Raw genomic sequence first — 18956 nt, 5'->3', positions numbered from 1 at the left:
GGCAATGGTTTTACTGAATCTCTAGAGTTCTGCAGTTTTCTAAGTACTTTATGTACCACATAAACGTTATATGGGGAGCAGCAGCATACAGAATGACACAGAGATTAAAAGACAACATATATTTCATGTCTTTTCATTTCCGCTGGATTAAATCCACTCTCTCTGAGTTGATATTGCTATACAGTTAGACCAATCCTTGTTTTTGATCTCTGCTTTTTTTTTATTTTTTATTTTAAATAACAGCAGGGCCCCTGTGACATGAAATAGACTTCAAATCCTCTTTATTAATGTTTTCATGGATGAGTTCCACAGTTCTTAGTCTATTTTTTTTAGCATGCATGCATAAGTCTATATGAATGCTGTAGGTATCTAAAGAGCATGGCACGGCACTGTTGAATATAAAAATCAAAAACATATCACAATTAGCATGTGTTTACAAGATGGGACATTTAAGTGTACAGTACTTCCATTATCATTATTATCTTGTTTTCTCTTTGTGTTTCTCACTCCCTGTTTTCCAACAGATTTTAATTAATAAATTTTTTTTCAGCAGCATCGTCTGAATTTAATGAGTTTTTGGAAAGCCTGTTTGAACTCATCGTTGAATACGGTGTAGATAATAGGATTGATCAGGGAGTTCAGGTATCCCAGCCAGGTAAATATATCAAAAAGCACTGGATCAAACCAGCACTCTTTACATATGGCCATGACGAGCGTGCCCACAAAGAACGGGAGCCAACAGACAATGAAAGCGCCCAGGATGATGCCCAGTGTCTTGGTCGCTTTCCTCTCCCGAGCCGCACACAGACGTTTCCTCTCGAGCACGCTGTCTGCCAGCTTCACTTTAACGCTATTCATGAATAGAGGCGATCCTCCCCCTCCTCCTCCCCCACCCCCCGTATTGCCAGAGCGTAGGTGTGCTTCCTGGTAGGAGGCAGAATTAAGAGAACAGAGAGAGGAGCCTGCAGAGGTCTGGATGAGCTGTGCTGTGGTGAAACGTTTCCCTGAGGAAGACGGCGTCTTAAAGATGCGGGAGCGGGCGGCAACATAGATCCGTCCATAGAGGATGATGAGCAGCACTGTGGGGACGTAGAAGGCGCCGAAGGTGGAGTATAGGGTGTAAGAGATCTGATCTGTATTGACCATGCACTCCGTCAGCTCCTCGTGGGCTTTGGCTTGCCGCCAGAAAAGTGGAGGCATGGAAATCGATATAGAGATCACCCATACCACCCCAACCATGATCGCCGCCCGACGCATGGTGCGGCGTTTCGAGTACTCCAGGGCGTCTGTGATGGCCCAGTAGCGGTCCAATGCGATTACACACAGGTGCAAGATGGAGGCCGTGCAGAAGGTGATATCAGACGACAGCCAGATGTCACAGACAATCTGCCCCAGCGACCAGGTCTTGCTGACAGTGTAGACGATGCTGATTGGCATGACTAAAATAGACACCAGCAGGTCTGTGACAGCCAGGGAGCCGATCAGGAAGTTGGCAGGTGTGTGGAGCTTCCTGGTTAAAAAGATGGTGGCGATGACGAAGGCGTTTGAGAGCACGGTAGCCAGGGTGACGACAGCTAACAGTGCAGACAGGGAGATCTGGAGGCCGAGTAGCGTGGCCTTGCTCCAGGGTGGAGTTGTTGTGGTGTCAGGAATCTCTGTGAAGTTGCTGGTAAAGTAGTCCAGTGAACTATTATCCAGCTCCATCTCGCCTCTGCAACTTTTAAACCTCCTTATCTCCAAGGTTTAAACCCACCTCATGACATCAGTTCAGGCAAAATGCAGAAGCTAAGTATTTTATCCTCATTTCACATTGCAATATCCCTTGTATTGCAATGTGATTTTATATTAACCCTCAGCAAACATCTAATTCCATCCACAACTAATGCTCCTGTAATTGAAGCCAGTTAATTTGTCCATTTCTTCTCTCTAATAATAATTTGTCTCACTGTTAGCTGCAGGAGAGAAGAATCCTAATTTGTATTCAGCTCCTGTCAGACAGGCACTCCTTTTCCCTCATCCCAACGCTCTTATCTCATCTCCAACCAGCAGCCAGCCGGCACCAACACCTTCAGACCAAACCTTCCTATCTATCAACTGCTTTAATGGGCTCCTCCTTTTCAATAAAGCTAAGTGTGGAACTGTATGTAAGATGATGATGACAGATACAAAAGGTTTGCTTGTTATCTCTCTCTTATCTGTTGTCAAGTCCACATGAAGCCTTCTAAATTGCAGTTTGTACTGAAACTTGGCTGCGCCTCGTGTCTTTGATGATATTGTAAAACCAGAATTTTACAGTTACATAATGCAGATGAGGAAAAAAATCTATTTTTCCTGTGTATAATTGTTCAATATCCATATAGCTTTTGGCAGTTGTACAGAAGTTTGCTGAAATGTGGTGTGGTGATCAGCAAAGTTTTTATTTCAGGTTCCCAGGGTTAAATGCTTGTGTGTAAGCTTCTCCTCTTTCAGGAGTGGCATCCATAGAGCTAAGGTTTTGTCATGAAGCTTCCTCTGCATCATGTTCATCCTAGGTGAGACAAATGAGAGGGACAGATAGGAAAGAAGATTAGTTACATTCCACTTTACCATCATCCCCTCCCCCATAGTAAACATGTGCATACACAAACAAACCACCTACATGACAAATCCCCCACATACTGTAAGGGGCAAAAAATTCATGTGAACAATCTGTAAACTCAACCTTGACCTGAACATATAATGGAGCACTATTACTTGACACACAGCTTAACACCCACACACCTCCAGCCGCTGTGTTGATTTATTACATTTGTTGTAAGACTGACATTAAAATCTCCATGCGAGGTAAATATAAATCCCCCCCCCCAAGTTATAACCTGTTTGCTTTGCTATTCACACTGAACTAACACAACAGCACACTTTACGAAGGTATTCAATGTACGTTCTCAACATAAAAGCAATTAATACTATTCATATTATTTCAGATTGTTGTGGTATAACTTAATATTTTCTGCCATAGCATCTGCTTGCCCTAATAAAATTGTTCACAGTGTTGTGGCGTACATATGGGGCATCCTGGTTGCAGTGGTTTGAGATGCTGACCATGTAATTATAACATCCCTGGTTCATCATTTCCTGTCTTTAAAAAATGTCATTACAAAAAAACACTCCGGAAAAATGTTGCTTCACACCATTCCTTCTCTGTCTGATTCCCTCAGGATTTCATTTGGATTGACTGTAAATATATTTAATACTATAAGTATTATAATATTTTTGTTTAAACAGAAACAAAAGAAAAAAATACCAATTTATCATTTTATCCAAAGCATGCAAAGCTCATTAAAAGCTTTTCTTTTACCTAGAAGACCCCAAATAGACTTTTGGACTTGTGACATATAAACTCAACATATTTACTGTTAATGGTGCTCAGAATTACAAAGAGACACTGACCATGTTGCCTCCAGGTAACAGAAAATGATCATGGGATGGCGAGCTGACTTACTTTTAAGTACAATGAAAATGATAAGAACTGAGATGTGGAAATGTGGTATTGTGTCCCAGTGGGAATCACTACAGAAGGCATTCCCTCTATATGTTAGGTTGGCTTTAATTTATTATTTAAGAGTGGCAGCACGGATGCTGGCCACTTCTAATTCACTTGTCGCTGTAATACAACCCACAGAGAAAATACTGCTGAGACTCGACAGAAATATTAATCAACTTTGTGACAAATGGTAAATGCTTAACTAAAATGTATTTTGTTTTCTTAAAGATATGCACATGTGCACTGTAAAAGCCAAAGTGACTGAGGTGTGTTAGATGGATTTTGTACAATTAAAATAGCAATGGAGAGAAATATACAAGTTTGATTATAGGAATAAGGTTTGTATAGTTGTTAATTATTTTCTCAGGAATATTTTGTATTTCACACTTCAGCAAGCTATGAAGTGATGTTGAAATATGGGTAAATAAGGAACAAAGATGCAGAAAAAAACAAGCAACAGCGTTTGCCACAGTAATTACAAATGTTGGGTTTTTCACAGTCAACACATCCTTCTGCCGGCACATTACGAGTGTCGAGACTCGTCCAACTCTGCAAATCACCTCCATTAACTAAGTGTTGATTGGCAGCTGGGCTCTTGAGGGGGATTATTGTGCTTGGTCCGTGACAATAAATAGGCATATTAAATAATAGATGAGAGCAGCCTTGTCTGTTTAGGGCATTCATTTACAGACTCTCAGGTGAGCGTGAACATTTTTATAAACCAAACTCTGCATATGTTTTGCCTCTGCTTTGTCCAGCACTATGACATTCAAATGGCCGTGAGGGTGGTTGACTACTGGCTGCCTTCCATCAAAGACACAAATGTACTGTTTAGCAGCAAAGAAAAGGGCACAGAGTAGTGATGGTACCCACCTAGGCAAATACATGCTCAACATCCACACAAACGATGGTCTAACTGCTGCTCTGCAGTGCAGCATTTATGAAATTTAATAATGCTGCAAAACAGGAGTAGCTCTTTATTGTTATAGTGGACTGGTTAGTATACTGTCCTACAGTGTCAGTGAGTATCCACTGCTGTTTCCTAAACCATGCGCTTTAGTCCTGCACTGCTCTATATGTGTCCAATAACCAGGTCCAATGCCTTTAAAACAGTTGTGTTTACAGTTTGTTATTTGCACTGAATTATTATTGAGCACCATTTATGATTAGGCTGAGGATCCTAGTCATTTATGATTGTGGTTGACTTTGGGAAATACATGCTGCTTTAGTTGTTGTTTCATGTTTTTGTGTTGTATGTGTGACTGTACTGCTACCTCTCTTGGCCAGGAGATTTTTAATTTCAATGAGGTTTTTTCCTGGTTAAATAAAGGTTAAATAAATAATTAATCCTAAATACCAATAAGTGCCTAAACAATAACACTTATTCATTTTAATGTGTTGTATCCCTGAGCCATTTCTTTGGTAGCTCATTGCAGTGCATTTGTGTTTAACAGCCAAAACCAGAAGTACATTCACATATCTCAGTCCAACATCAATATACAAACCATATGCAATCCAATCCATCGTGAGAGTGTAAAGGGTACACACAAGACAACACTAATGGCATGAAGGTGATATTTTATGATAAATTGAGAGCACAAATTAGTTTCTTCTTCTTCATGATACCTCCCAAGCTCCGTATATTACTTTTTGTAATCAAAGATATTAGGGACTGTAAAATAATCCAATTATAATATAGTAAATAACATAGTAAAGATGAAATTAAAGTAGTACTTCAGATATTTAGTGTTGTACTTGAATAAAGATGGGGTAGATTGCAACAAACACATTTAAATAAAAAGAGTAGTCAACAGTCTGTCCTTAAGTCTTTAGTATTTACAAATTTGAAGCCAAAAGAGAGACAACCTTCCTCAGACTTAAGAAAGCTCTCTCCAGAACCACAGAAGACATAATACAACTGTTTTCACAGGCTGTATAGTGCTCCCCGTTACGAGTAAACAAAACTTCATGTGTAAAGAACATGACGTGCAGATGTATTTGAAATAGCTGTAACTAGTGATGGGTGAAGTATTACACAGCATGACAATCTGACAGTCATGCTTCATTGCATCAGTGGAAAAGAGATAATATAAAAATAAATGGTAATAACACTCAGTTATAGTGTTGTCATATTGAACGCACCGAGCTTAGTAAGAAGATTTTCATGGACAGCATCAACTTATTCATTCAGTTGTCTCTTTAATATATTTCTGGTGTACACACACACACACACACACACCAGGCCTGTCGCAATATGCAATACATCAATTAATCGCATGATAAATAAAAATGAGCTTGATCATTTTTAAATGGAAATTATCGCGGCCGGAAAAATTTCCATTTTATTTATTGTTTTTGATTGTGTTTGGGTTTATTCCAGTGCATTTTTTGTTAACAGAGACTGAGAGTCCATTTTAATTATTGTTTTTGGTTGTTTTGTTCATTTATTGTGGATATTTAAAATGTCTTCCAGTTCCAGTGTTAAATATTCTTTATCTTTGAAAAGGTGTACCTGCATTATTATGCCATTATCATTATATTAGATGAAAACTGTCTCAGAACAACAATATTATCGTTTATCGCAATAATTTCTGGGACAATTTATCGTCCAGCAAAATTTGTTATCGTGACAGGCCTAACACACACACACACACACACACACACACACACACACACACACACAGTAGCATGTTTGATAGATGGCTGAATAGCTTATCTGTTTACACATCAAACAAGTCAGGGACAAGGCTTATCTCCTGAGGGTCTGGTTTACAGCACAATGAGGTAATGAGGTTCATAATGAATGGATGAGAGGAAAAAGATTCTCAATCAAGAACAGGCCTTGCCTAAATTGGGCTGTATTGTTTGTGTGAAATATATTAGCTTCTACATCTGGCTTTGAAATTGAAGATCTAACACAGGGAGGCATATCTCAGCTCAATGAGGTGAGGTGTGCATTTATCTTCCTTAAACCAAGGAAAAAGTGGGTACAACAAAGTAAAATCAAACTAAAAACAAGCACAAAAAAATTACAAATTTGTTCATGTGGATCTGACGAAGAGCAGAACTGGAGCCGTATACAATATCGCAGCCTTGCTCAGTTGGCCTCGTTGCACACACCCATTAACTACAAATCCAATTCATTCCCTTTAGGCTTGGGCCAAATCCAAGCAGATGCTGCAGCTTGTGTGGCAGCCTGTTTGTTGGTCTGGGTTAAATAGGCATACCCTCTGAACCCAGCAGGCCTGCAAACACCGCATGGCCCCACTGGAGATAATTGATTTAGCTTAGAGGAGGTAGAGCCATCGCTACCTCCGCTGTCAGCTAATGTTTACTCAAGTGTGCACTAAAATGGGATGGGATAAATGGAATAATGCTTAGATGGACATGGGAGCAGACTATTGGAGCTTTACAAGGAATCCTTTTGTAATCAGATCAGCTTCAAACCAGGACGTCATTTCCGTCATGGTTGCGAGTGCTATGCAGACTTTTATTTCCCTGTGTTTCAGCTCTCAGGCTACATACAGGCTGCCTATAACAGTGTTGGGGCTGTATGCAGCCTGAAAGTAATACCTGCCAACACTACTCAGGACTAAAAACGTACTTTCAACGTCGGGATAAGTACATATCAAATTATAAATTATAGTTATTATGTAATTAGATTGTTATTTATAGTTAATATTCTTCTAAAAATATGCTATTCATGAAACATCAGTCAAAGGTAAGATAGTAAAGCACAGTACTTTTTGTAGTAAAGATGCAAAAAAGTACAAAATGGCTCATTTTGCTTAACATTACAATCAGTTTGCTGTTGTTTGAATTAGCAACAGAAATACATTTTTACAATGCAGTTTGCTTAGCACCATGCAGATACTGAATTAAACACAGCTGTACTGCATCGTGAGTCGGAAAATGGAACTATAAAATATAGATAAGTAGGAATGTTTGAACAGTCAACATGACTTCAGAAGTGATATCCATTAAAGGGCAGCCTAAGGTTAAAGTGCTAAACAATCAAAACAGACAGTGGAGAGATGGAGTCCATGCCAATACAATCAAATTTAACAATACTACTATGCTATGCATAATAATAGAAACATGTTTAGTGAATGGCTGGCATGTATGAATTGCAACATGCTGGCATGTCGTGCTGCAATTCAGGAAATAGCAAATTAAATGGCATTATTTCTCGAGGGCTTCAGGGTTTATCTTATCTCTGTTGTTTGCAGATGCCTGGGAGCGTGGAATAGGTGTTTCTCAAGCTTTATGGGCTGCATGTGTGCACAAGCATGCACATGTACAATGACACATACATGCACCATCTGCACCGCCCTCCAACAATCCACCCACACAGTTCACACACATAAATGTAAGCATAAAAAATACCACACAATTCATTTTCACAGGGGGCTGGCACTGGAGGACACTGACGGGGTTTCACAGGTTCATGTTGATTTTTGGTGACTGATTCCTGTGCTGGCAAAATGAATTGCAGAAAGGGTGTGCGGTATCTCAAGTTACTTCAGTGATACAGTGATGGCGGCCTGCTCAAACCTCCGGGTACAAACCTCAGGGTTCACTATGACAGGTGGGAAGGCTAATCTCAGCTCCTCTATAAGCCAATAGAATGGGAACAGATTGTTGAAAATGGGACAATTTAGCCTCTTAGCAATGAGCATGGCAATTATGATTTTCTGTTACTCTAATAAAAGCCGGCAATGTTATTAACAGGTTACACAGCAGCATGTTAAAACTGTTTAAAATGCACCTCTTATCATCTTTTCTGCCTAGAGTAAGCTTTATCGACACATCAAAGCCTCCTACTGCAGAGACAACCTTCCAAAGTGGTGTTTTTTACACAACTCCACAGTAATACACTCCTCACTGTGTGTTCATGACCCTTAGAAAGTGGAACAGGTCCAGTGCAAATCTAGGACACCTGAGTGTGTGTGTGTGTGTGTGTGTGTGTGTGTGTGTGTGTGTGTGTGTGTGTGTGTGTGTGTGTGTGTGCCTGTGTGTGTGTGTGTGTGTGTGTGTGTGTGTGTGTGTGTGTGTGTGTGTGTGTGTGTGTGTGTGTGTGTGTGTTAGGAGGAGAGGGAGAAACAGACAGGAAAAATGAGTATCTGTATCTGGTTTAAATATGGGGTGTTGATAAAAGAGAATGCTATCCGAACACTGTTAGTGCCAACTATGTATTAAAAAAACAAAGATACATTTTAGGTTGTCCCTCCTGAAACGTGTGATCTTTTGCAGGATCACAGGAGTGATTAAAGCAGTCCACCCATTATTTGTGTGCAATTTTTTCCAATCCTTGCACTATTTTTTGCAAAATGTGCAAAATTGCTCCAGTACAATACAATACAAATACAATAAAAACTCTAACTTTAACAAACCAGATTGCGCCTGGAAACTTTATATCCCCTAGTGTCATCTTCACAGACAATGCTTACTAACAGGGGCTGAATTGCCTCCAACAAGCTCCGCAAAGTCCCGTCTCAGCAAACCAATTTTCTTCTTGTACCAATTTTAAACCATTTAGCCTTATACCCAAGCTTATACCTATAACTAACCTTATATTTAACCTTAAATTAACTGTTTTATTGGAGTGGAACACAGGCTGTAAGTAATAACTTCAGAAATAGTAGCTGTACAGTCTGCCTCACATTTACAAAGTAAAACAATGCACAAGGGCGTTTTAAAATCATCTGTACTCTTCCAGGAATTCATTTCTGCAAACGTGTTAATGATTTCACAATTATTTCCACTGACTCGCATTTTCAAACTGCAAAAGAACACAAAATGGATGTGAATTGCATTGCAAATTATTAATTTATATTAAAACAGAAGTTGTTGCAGACAGTTGTTTTAGGCTTTCAAGTGCCAGAGCTCCCCATATTAATCCTGTTTACATGATTATCCATTAAAAATTAAATGTTGAAATCAAAGGCCTAAAAATACACCATTTCAAAGGAATGACTTCATAAGTCCCAACAGTAGACATGTTTGCTGTAGGGATGTAGATGTAGTTTTCAGGAGGCTCTCAAATGAACTTGAACTTCAGCTAATTTTGTCAAAAGTGAATTAACATTCCTTGAAAGATTATCTATTAAGTGTGAACTAATCACTTACAGTTATAGTGACTTGATCATTTGTTTAATGGTGAGCAACAGGACGTCATGATACATCCTGCATTAAATCATCATGAGTCATACATTACTTAATTATATGATTTGTATCCTTATTATAAAGTGTTACAGACTCAAGTGTAAAATTGTCGTTTTGTGAGCATCACTGCTGAGCCAGAGAATGACACACACATACAGTAATTACATTACATAAAATATGCTTGCCCACTCATGCAGTCTGTCTGTCCCTCTTTCTCTGTTTTTCTCTGTCTGATTCTTTCTTTGTCCTACTGTTTTCTTCTTCTTCAAACTATTCAGGTAATCTGTCCCAAAGCCTAAAAATTGTTTAAATGACATTAAACGGAGTTACTATCACTGTTCACCGAACAGAACATTGTCTCTGTGGATGTCATATGAACAATGTAAGGGAACGTCAATATATAAATAGGGAGTAAAGTGAAAATATCAAGGAAGAATTTAAAACAACTGGAGTTTAATACTAAAGCCAGCTCAGATGTGTGGTATACTCGTCTCGACTGATGACCGATGGATCAACTGCTAATGTATTATTTCATTAAAAAGAAAATTAGATGTAAAGAGTTTTTCTGGGAGCTCAGCACATTATGGCAGCTCGATTATATTGTGAGAACCAGAAACCAACCAATACCATACTGGAAAAAGCACCCTGTGAGCACAATATAAAGTGAAATAAAAAAGGTTTTACTATAGTTTTGACACAAGGCATCTTTACAAGGCAGGGTCACAAGACTATGTAATATGAGGAGTTGATATTGAACTCTAGTGGTGCAAATTCCGGTAAGATTTGCAAGTAATCACATTCCAAAAAAAAAAACTTACACACATGCACAAGAAAGTCTTTCCTTTCTCCGTTTTACCAGTTTTGAATATTTCTGCAAGTTGGTGAGTGCTGCACAGACAGACAACTGTTACATTCATGGAGATGGTAAATTGATTTTATTGTCAATTAAGCAGGATGGATCCATATAGGATTGTGGATCCTCAGATAAATTGTATGGAGGCCAATTTGTAAGTAAAGAGAACAGAAACTCTGAGATCTTGACTCTGAATTTAGAAGTGTTGAACAAATTTAGAGTAGAGTTTCTGACAAAAATAAGGGCCTGTCAATTAACACAACAAACTACTTACAAAAATGTCAGAGGGGCTCTTTCAACTTTGTGTTGAGAAGATTGTCTGAAATATAACTCTAGACTTTGAGAACCGTTGTGCTATATGCTAATGTGTTTAACATAAGAGAAATGACCAGAGTTCTAAGAAATTAAAAAAACATTCTGGTGATAAACTCCTCTCATATTGGCTCAGCTCAATACTGTTTAAGTCAAATGCAACATTTCAACGTTACCCAAGTCTTAAAACACAGCTACACACATTTAAACACCATAAATCATTGCAACCTTATTGCATTTTGTTCCAAAGCTCAAACTGGTTTATAATTTGCGCGTTTGTGAGACTTCATCATTGGCGCCCCTGGAATTGCCTCATAAGGACCTGTCTGCTTTGTGTGTGGGAATGTGTGAGAATAAATTTCACATCGCAAAGCTTCAAGTCCTGATTTTAGAAATCAGCAAAGTGAAACGGAACAGCGGTCATCACATAGTCACAGAGAGATATTAGACGGATAATATTATAGCCTTAAGCAGGTGATGTTACACTGATGGTGCATCAAAGGATGATACTGGATACTTCTAAGTACGAGAAAATTGGTGAATGCCTAATTCTCTTAAATCGCTTGAATGGGCCACTTAAGAACAAATCTTTTCCTATGAGAGATTCCCGCATGATGCCCTTAGTTTTAGGTCCTGATCCATTTTTGTTGAACCTAATTCTGCTTATATTATACTATTATATTTTTACAGCAAAATAAAAATATGCATTATCCCACACAAAATCAATGTTCTCCATTATCTGTGGCAGCCAAAACATATACATTTGTAGGATAGCATAATAACTATTAGTGCTATTAGTACTAAATAATAAAGCTTTATACAGAGTATTTTCTTAACCTAAAAATAATTACAAAGTTGCTCTACATACTGTAGCAGATGTTGTATCATGGCTCAAAAAGAAACAGTGAAATTGTGCAAATCCAGATGAGTGCTACAGAACAAATACTATATCTTTCTGTATTTTCCTGCCTTGTGGTATATTCCACTTCTCTGACATTCAACCTCCCTCAACTGGCTTCAAGTAATGGAAACAGGCATCTTTCAACAAGTAGTCAATCTTGAAACATTGACCGCTAATGGCCTGAGTGCTGTGAGGAGTACAGGCTTGTACGGATTCTGATATCACCCCTGCTGTCATTTTCATGGGAAATGAAAACTTGTCATAATCTATAATTACAACTTTAGTCTAGAGGGCCCAGTCTTAAGATTCCGAGCTAATTATATGGGTAGAATGACTGTACATCAGTCAGAGGTGGAGGGATACGGTCATGAAAAAAAAACACAAGACTGGAAATTAAGATGAGGAAAAGGAATAACGAGAAAAAGAAAATTAATCGAGGAATGCAACAAAAATTAGATCAGATACGAGGAAAACTCAAAGGTCCCTGAGGTGAAAATCATGCAGAATAAAAACAAAGCATGAATAAGATTTCCCTGAGATGATACAATGTAGTGGATTGTCCCCTCTGCTGAAAGAATGTGCAGGAAATTATGATGAAGAGACAAAGAGGATGTTATTTAAAGAGTGAAAGACTGCTTTCTCACGCGGAGTCCAATCCCATGTGAATAATCCTGCTGCCTGTAAATCTGATGGGATTACCACTGATACTGCTTTAATTCCAGTGTAAAAAGAAAACACAGCAGCATAAAGCGTGAAAAGACAATTTGATGAAAGAAGTGAAGCGAAGCATATCATGATGTAGAGACTAGGTTTGCAAATGTGTAAAGATCCAGCAGTGCCATTGTCACTTTAAAACATTGCAGCTTCAGTTTTGAGTATTTTCATATGTTGAAACCTGTGCTTGTGAAACTCAAATGGATTACTTTACAGGGCATGTGAAAGTCAACATGAAAAAAAATTCTGGGGCTGATAAATATAAATATTAGGAGTACAGGAGTACTTTTTGAGACCTGGGAGTTTGACGATTCTGCAGTTGTTCTTACACCTGCACTTTTTTTGCCAACAATCTCATATTATAGGGTTTCCGAAAGGAATATTCTAATCTAATAACCTCCATTGATGATACAAGTCCAAACTTCAACTTGCTGCAGGGTAAAACATGTAATTCTGAAGCTAACTTCAGCCTGGTGTTTATCACAGAGGTGAGTTTTGAAAAAGAAGTCAGTTTAGGCTTGGTAAATTGTGATCAGATTTTTTTTTGAATTTCATAGAAGAAATAAATAAACTTCATAGAAATAATCATAGAAATAAACTTTATCGATAATGCAAATATTCATTAGCTGCTATAAAACGCTGCAGAAAGTTGACATTTCTGGGATTTAGGGTTAGAGCTGGACTTCAGTGTAGTAATTTCCCATTTATTGTGAGGGGAATCTCAATCTTGACATCGGCAGCTTCCATGACTTCACTTGGCTAACTCTCTGTACTAACCGATATATAGCGTAGCACCCACGTTATTACAGTATCTGTCTTACTCTGTGGTGGTATTTAGTTGTTGCTGCCTTCTTTCCTTCTGCAATATCTTGCCTCCTCATCATTGTTTTTGGATGTAACTCTGGATCCTGTAGTTTTTTCCCCTATATGTCTGTCATGTTGTTTAACCCCTTTGGCTTTGGTCCATGTATTTCCAGTCTGAACGACATCTTAATATTATGGTGGTAGATCCCAGTAAGGTGGATCATTGAGATACTTTCTTGTCATTCTTGGCTCACAGTTGTCCAGGTGGCGGCTGGGGGTAGATTCACTAAAACGTGTATCAGTTCTGCATAACGATTTCTTACAACCCTTTGCAGAACACCAGTGGGGTTGCCACCTCCTTTGTGAGCCAATTGTCTAGTTGCTATCAAACCTTGAAGAAACGGGGCCTTTTTCTGCTGCTGTCAGCTGTCATTTAAGTGTCTGATACAACCCACCTCCTCCCCATTTACCTCTACTTTTCCTCTGAAATAACCTTCCCAATTGGTCCTTCCAGTGAGCTCATTAGGAAGCCCTCCAGATCATATCCATTCAGATATTAAGCAACAGCTTTTCCCTCCTTCACCACGTCCACCAGTGTCTCCATCATGGGGATATTCCTGTATGGCTTATGGCATGACTTCCCCCAAAAAATGGTTAGGTCACGAAAGGGTCTAATCACCAAAGACTCCATATATACAGTACGTCTCTGACTTTTCCTAATGTTATACTATATCACACAAATGCATATCAACTCTTCAAGCCTTTCTTTCAATTAGTCTCTCCTGATTAAACTGCCGGCAGGAAGTTCAATGTCAAGTCAAGTTAAATGAGGATTTCGCCAGTATTTAGCCTGACTTTAGTAAGCTCTTCATACTGCTTGATTAGTGTCTCTGTTTCTTTGAAGATCATGTTCGGTCTTGGCGCTGCTGTTTTTATGACTCGTAGTTGGATATCTGATGATGGTGACTGGTTCCTGTTCTGAATGCCACAGATGATTGGTGTTATGTGATGATTATTTCCTCCACTTGTTCTTCCCATACTGTTTCAGCTTTAGACCCAACCCTTTTGCATGTTTACTTTATCTTACTTTCATTGAAGAATAATGGATAAATGTGGCAAGCTGTAGACTGACAGCTTGCCACATTTATCCATTTGCCATGTGTAGTTTTGCTGCTGTAGCACATTGGTTTCAGTTATAGTAGTTGTGGGAACTGTAAATAATGCTGCACTGAGACATGCTGTCACACTGTCTGATGGCTTCTTGCTGAGATTAGGGAATCTAGTTTGTCTGACAGTATTTAGCCTAACACTCTCTCATGTCAGCAGTTGGGACAATTAATGAGTACGGTGTCAGTGTTCATCTCATCTTCCTCATTGCACTTCCTGTATCTCCTGGACTTTATTCTAATATTGACATTTCCTTGGCACATGATTATGGCTTTCTCTGATACTTCAGTGAGCTGCGCCATAGTTTTACAGCTGAATGGTAAAGTCTTCTTCACAGCCGCTGCCCCACCATCTGCTCAACTGTGATGTTGCTACTCAGCCAAATCATGTGCTGCACAGTACTGTAAAACAGTAGTCTGCAAAACAACCATGTAGTGATGACACTGTGTTAAATTAACTGAAGTGTTTTAGTGTGTTTGCTATATTACTGTATGTCTTGTAGCAGATCCTGAAAAAAGTGACATTTTGAAGGTACAAGATGTAACAAATGTTAAAATTGTGGAATGAAGCTATAACTCAACTACACACATCTGCTTCTTGTTCTAGTTTCAACACAGTCCTGCAAGTGAATTACCTCCAGTCACATTAAAGTTCTGTTATGCATCACCTAAGCAAACATGCAATATGTTAGTGTGTGCTGTTCATGGTAGCGTCTGTGAATTACAACGAAGATGCTGTGTAGAATGGAATCTACTGTATGCATCTCATTGGAAGCTTCTACACCAGTGCCTGAAATAAACCAGTACTTACCAGTATTGAGTACTGACACATCTTATTTTTGTCCACATGAGTACCCCTAATTGTTATTAACAGTATTATTTAAAGGCTATTATATTATTATTATTATTATGCATTATATTATTATTATGCATTATATTATTATTATTATTATTATTAGGCTATATATCATGATCATTTATTGGGAAACAAACAAGCAATTATATGTAAAATAAGACAGTATAGCCCAAATAGAATAATACTGTTTCATAACCACCTTTTAAGACACTGCAACGATTTGACTGTAAGCTTGACAGTCAAATCAGGCTCTTTAGATCGAATTGTCGAATAGTCGACTATTTGGAGTCACCCCTACTAGATACATGTATGAATATATACTGTATCCAAGATACATGCGATGATCATGTCATGGAACTGCTGAATTATGGTACTGGCACCTTTTTTGGTCCAATTCAGGCACTACTCTACACTGACCATCTATGATGTAAATTATGATTTTACATTGGACTGTTAGCAAAGCCCCACCCCCCATAGTTACTGTTGCTAACCCTGTCAAGCTTTCCATTCTCACTGGTTTACAGTGATCACAAATGCAGAGTTACCACTCAAAATTCTTCGTAATTTTTCGAACAATTGGTCCTTGATTCCAGACAGTGGTAGACAAAAGCAGGCTTCTCATTTCTATCGATTGTGTCGACTGAGATGACAATGGTCACTGGCAGATCTGATCACCTATACCTAGCTCATTAAGCTAGCATTAGCTACAAGAGATGGTTAAACATTCTGTCTGGCTTACTTTTTAATGTTTCAAGCTAACTCATTTTAATACGAGAACCCTATAAAGGCTCCTAAATATGCATTTGATGGCTATCTTGCTAAAAGACTTAGGCTAAAGCTAACAGGTCCCAGGCACAAAGTCACTCGTTAATGATCCAATGCATGTAGAAGACGTAAATAATGAAATATTGTTGTTCTTGTATTGCCGTGTAACGTTTAGAGCTAGCTAGTCTTTGTGTTATGTATGATAAGGAAAAGTGTAAGTTTGGATATTTCATTCTAATGCTGCTTAGTGTAGGCTATTTGTTCATATTTTCAAACTGTACGTTTTCACTTTTAATGTTACAAGAGAAAACGCTTTTAGGACGAGGACTAACTGATGTGCTTGGCAAAAGTAACAATATACCTTGGGTCACAAGTTTGACTGGGGGTTGCTGGAGTCTAAAAAGCTCAAACCAATAAAGAACATGACAGAAAATAAGCCTAAACTCTGAGTAGCATCCAGGACTGGCTCCCACACAATGTGGAAATACTACACAGTGAATGTGAATGTGAACTGTGTGTTTGTACAGTAAGTGTATATGTTCAGGACAGTTTAAAAGTGATGTTGTGAGTTTTGATTCTCCTCATATTTCCCACATCTTATATACACCACTGACTCTCAGCATCATGTTGCTTTTCTCAGACTGATGACAGTAATTTGCAGCCCAGAAGTGTGAATATCCAAAAAATTAGGTTTTCCTATAGGTGTAAAAACAATATGACTCCAGGCAAGTGAGGGAGAGAGAGTGTGATGGTGATTTCTTTTTACCCCCATACCATCTAAATTTATATGTAAAAATACCTTATAAGAGACAACGGTTCTTCTATGCACGTTCTGCACTTTTGAAACTATCAGGCATAATTGCTTCTTCCTACATTAATTATTAAACCAGATTTTTATACTTTGCCTAATGAGCTACAAACGAGTTCTCTTTGTGACATACTCTCTCGTGCCCCAGTTGAGGGGAGAAAACTCCTCCATCATTGCATAAGAAAATGACATATTTAACAATATCATACTGTTTCAGTATCATAATTGTGTCTAATGTATTTAAATTCAGTGTCATTGTTAAGTAGGGAGAGGGGATGGCATGATATGAATAGGATTTGATTTTAATGGGTTGTCGTCGATTACATTTTCTGTCTCCAGTCACACCCTAATTGTTAGGTGTGTGTGTGTGTGTGTGTGTGTGTGTGTGTGTGTGTGTGTGTGTGTGTGTGTGTGTGTGTGTGTGTGTGCGTGCGTGTGCATAGTGTGCGAGGATGGGGTAGAAAAGGGTGTTAGTGCTAGAGCGAGAGAGGACACTCGATGTGTGTGACACTCAAGACGAAATTAGGTATATTGTGTGCTGAAAGATACTTTTCATCACAGCAACGTGATTGTGATCCAGTTCATTTTGCTGTGTATTTCTCATCTCTCTCTCTCTCTCTCTCTCTCTCTCTCTCTCTCTCTCTCTCTCTCTCTCTCTCGCCTGAGGTTTCTGAAAAGCTTGAGAGCACAGAGGACACATCTATTTTTCCCAACTTGAAATTAACTTAATGCATGGGCTGCTCCTCCTCACCAGCATCTACTAATGGCAAAAGAAGCATATTCTCGTTTTTTCAATTCCTTTTTCAAAGTGAAGGTGATCAGACAGGAAGGTGCTAAAAAATTCTGAAGATTTTTAATTCTTGTCTACAAATGGCCAATTATAATATCATATTCATTTGCATAGTGCCTTATTAAGCAAGATGCCAAATTACCACAGCATACATGCTTTTGAATGTAACTCCACTCTCCTGTCATTCTGTACATTTGTTTAATCCAGCTGCATGTGCCACAGCTGTGCTGGGTTAGAGGCAAACACCTTCAATATAAGGTCAGCATCATGGCCAGTCAACCAGTGGCTTCTCTTTGAAACATACAGTAGCATATTATACTCTGACTAATCATGGAAGGAATTTATCACATTATAAGCTCCTCACCTGCCACCAGTCTAACCCTTAAACTGTAAACTCAAAGGTCCAAACAGTTATATGTCTGAAAAGAAAATTCCCCTATAGGGACTCATATATTTATCTATATAGTGACCTTTCCATAGCCTTTTTTGTGACATCTTCATCTAGTGTCACTAAAATAGTCCTATTGGGACTTACATGGTGCCAGTGGTGATCAAGTGACCTTATCGTACTCTATAGCATCTCTGGTGTGTGGGATAATTTCAGGCAGAGGTGTTTGATCTGTATCGACTTGAAATAAAACATAATCTGTTATGCGCTCGCAGATCCGTGCGTAATGGTAGGAAACATAGACTGGTGTTAAAAGAAAAAACAAGATCGTAAAACTTACCATGTTTTTTCTTCATTTGGCGAATTTCTCTCCTCTTTCCCTTTGATAAAATCGGAGCACAAAAGCAATTATGGAATCCCAGCAGCGGCGTCCTTCATTACGCACGTCCAGTATACAAACAAGCGAAATACAGACTGGTTACATTCAGAGGAAACCAGCGGACAACTTCACATCTCATCTAAAAGGTAGTGCGTGTCTGTCTGCATATAAACACAGTTAAACATAGCCTAAGTCATTTCAGTTGTCCCAAAAAGTTGAGCGAAGAATTTATGACATTCTGCTTCTAAAATGTCTTTTTCCAGTGTTCAATCGCCAGAATGTGTGAAAGCGTGTTGCCGGCGGAACTCCATCTGATGCACCAAGGTGAAGCTCAGTTGTCTCCAGCAACAATGAAGCCCCCCGGGGAGACATGGGGGCTTCCCGGTGCTGATGCGATCCGCTCTGCTCCGGGGGAGATCACGGAGACGTCAACAAGTTGCATTCAAATCTGCGTTTCTGGGAGGTTGTGATGGGACCGACAGCCCGCCCCCCAAATATGAATAATGATCATTTTTGAAAATTTTTAATTTGG

The 18956-nt window shown here is 38.8% G+C and overlaps 1 protein-coding gene across 1 annotated transcript; it reads right to left on the bottom strand.

Moving 5' to 3' along the window:
- Window positions 1-295: 295 nt before the first annotated feature.
- htr1d (5-hydroxytryptamine (serotonin) receptor 1D, G protein-coupled) lies at window positions 296-18623 on the bottom strand. Its single transcript, XM_031281975.2, has 2 exons — window positions 18386-18623; window positions 296-2527 (listed from the first exon to the last, which is right to left on the bottom strand). Exon 2 carries the CDS (start codon window positions 1702-1704, stop codon window positions 547-549), a length of 1158 nt encoding a protein of 385 aa, XP_031137835.1. The 5' UTR covers window positions 1705-2527; window positions 18386-18623; the 3' UTR covers window positions 296-546.
- Window positions 18624-18956: the final 333 nt, after the last annotated feature.

The sequence above is a fragment of the Sander lucioperca genome, chromosome 18 (genome assembly GCF_008315115.2).
Source record: "Sander lucioperca isolate FBNREF2018 chromosome 18, SLUC_FBN_1.2, whole genome shotgun sequence".
Taxonomy (NCBI): Eukaryota; Metazoa; Chordata; class Actinopteri; order Perciformes; family Percidae; genus Sander; species Sander lucioperca.
The sequence above is the reverse complement of the archived record's forward strand: the minus strand, read 5'-3'. Positions and strand labels throughout refer to the sequence as shown.

Bases quoted from the DNA above. Each gene is read 5' to 3' on its own strand.
- htr1d (XM_031281975.2), bottom strand. From the start codon at position 1,704: ATGGAGCTGGATAATAGTTCACTGGACTACTTTACCAGCAACTTCACA.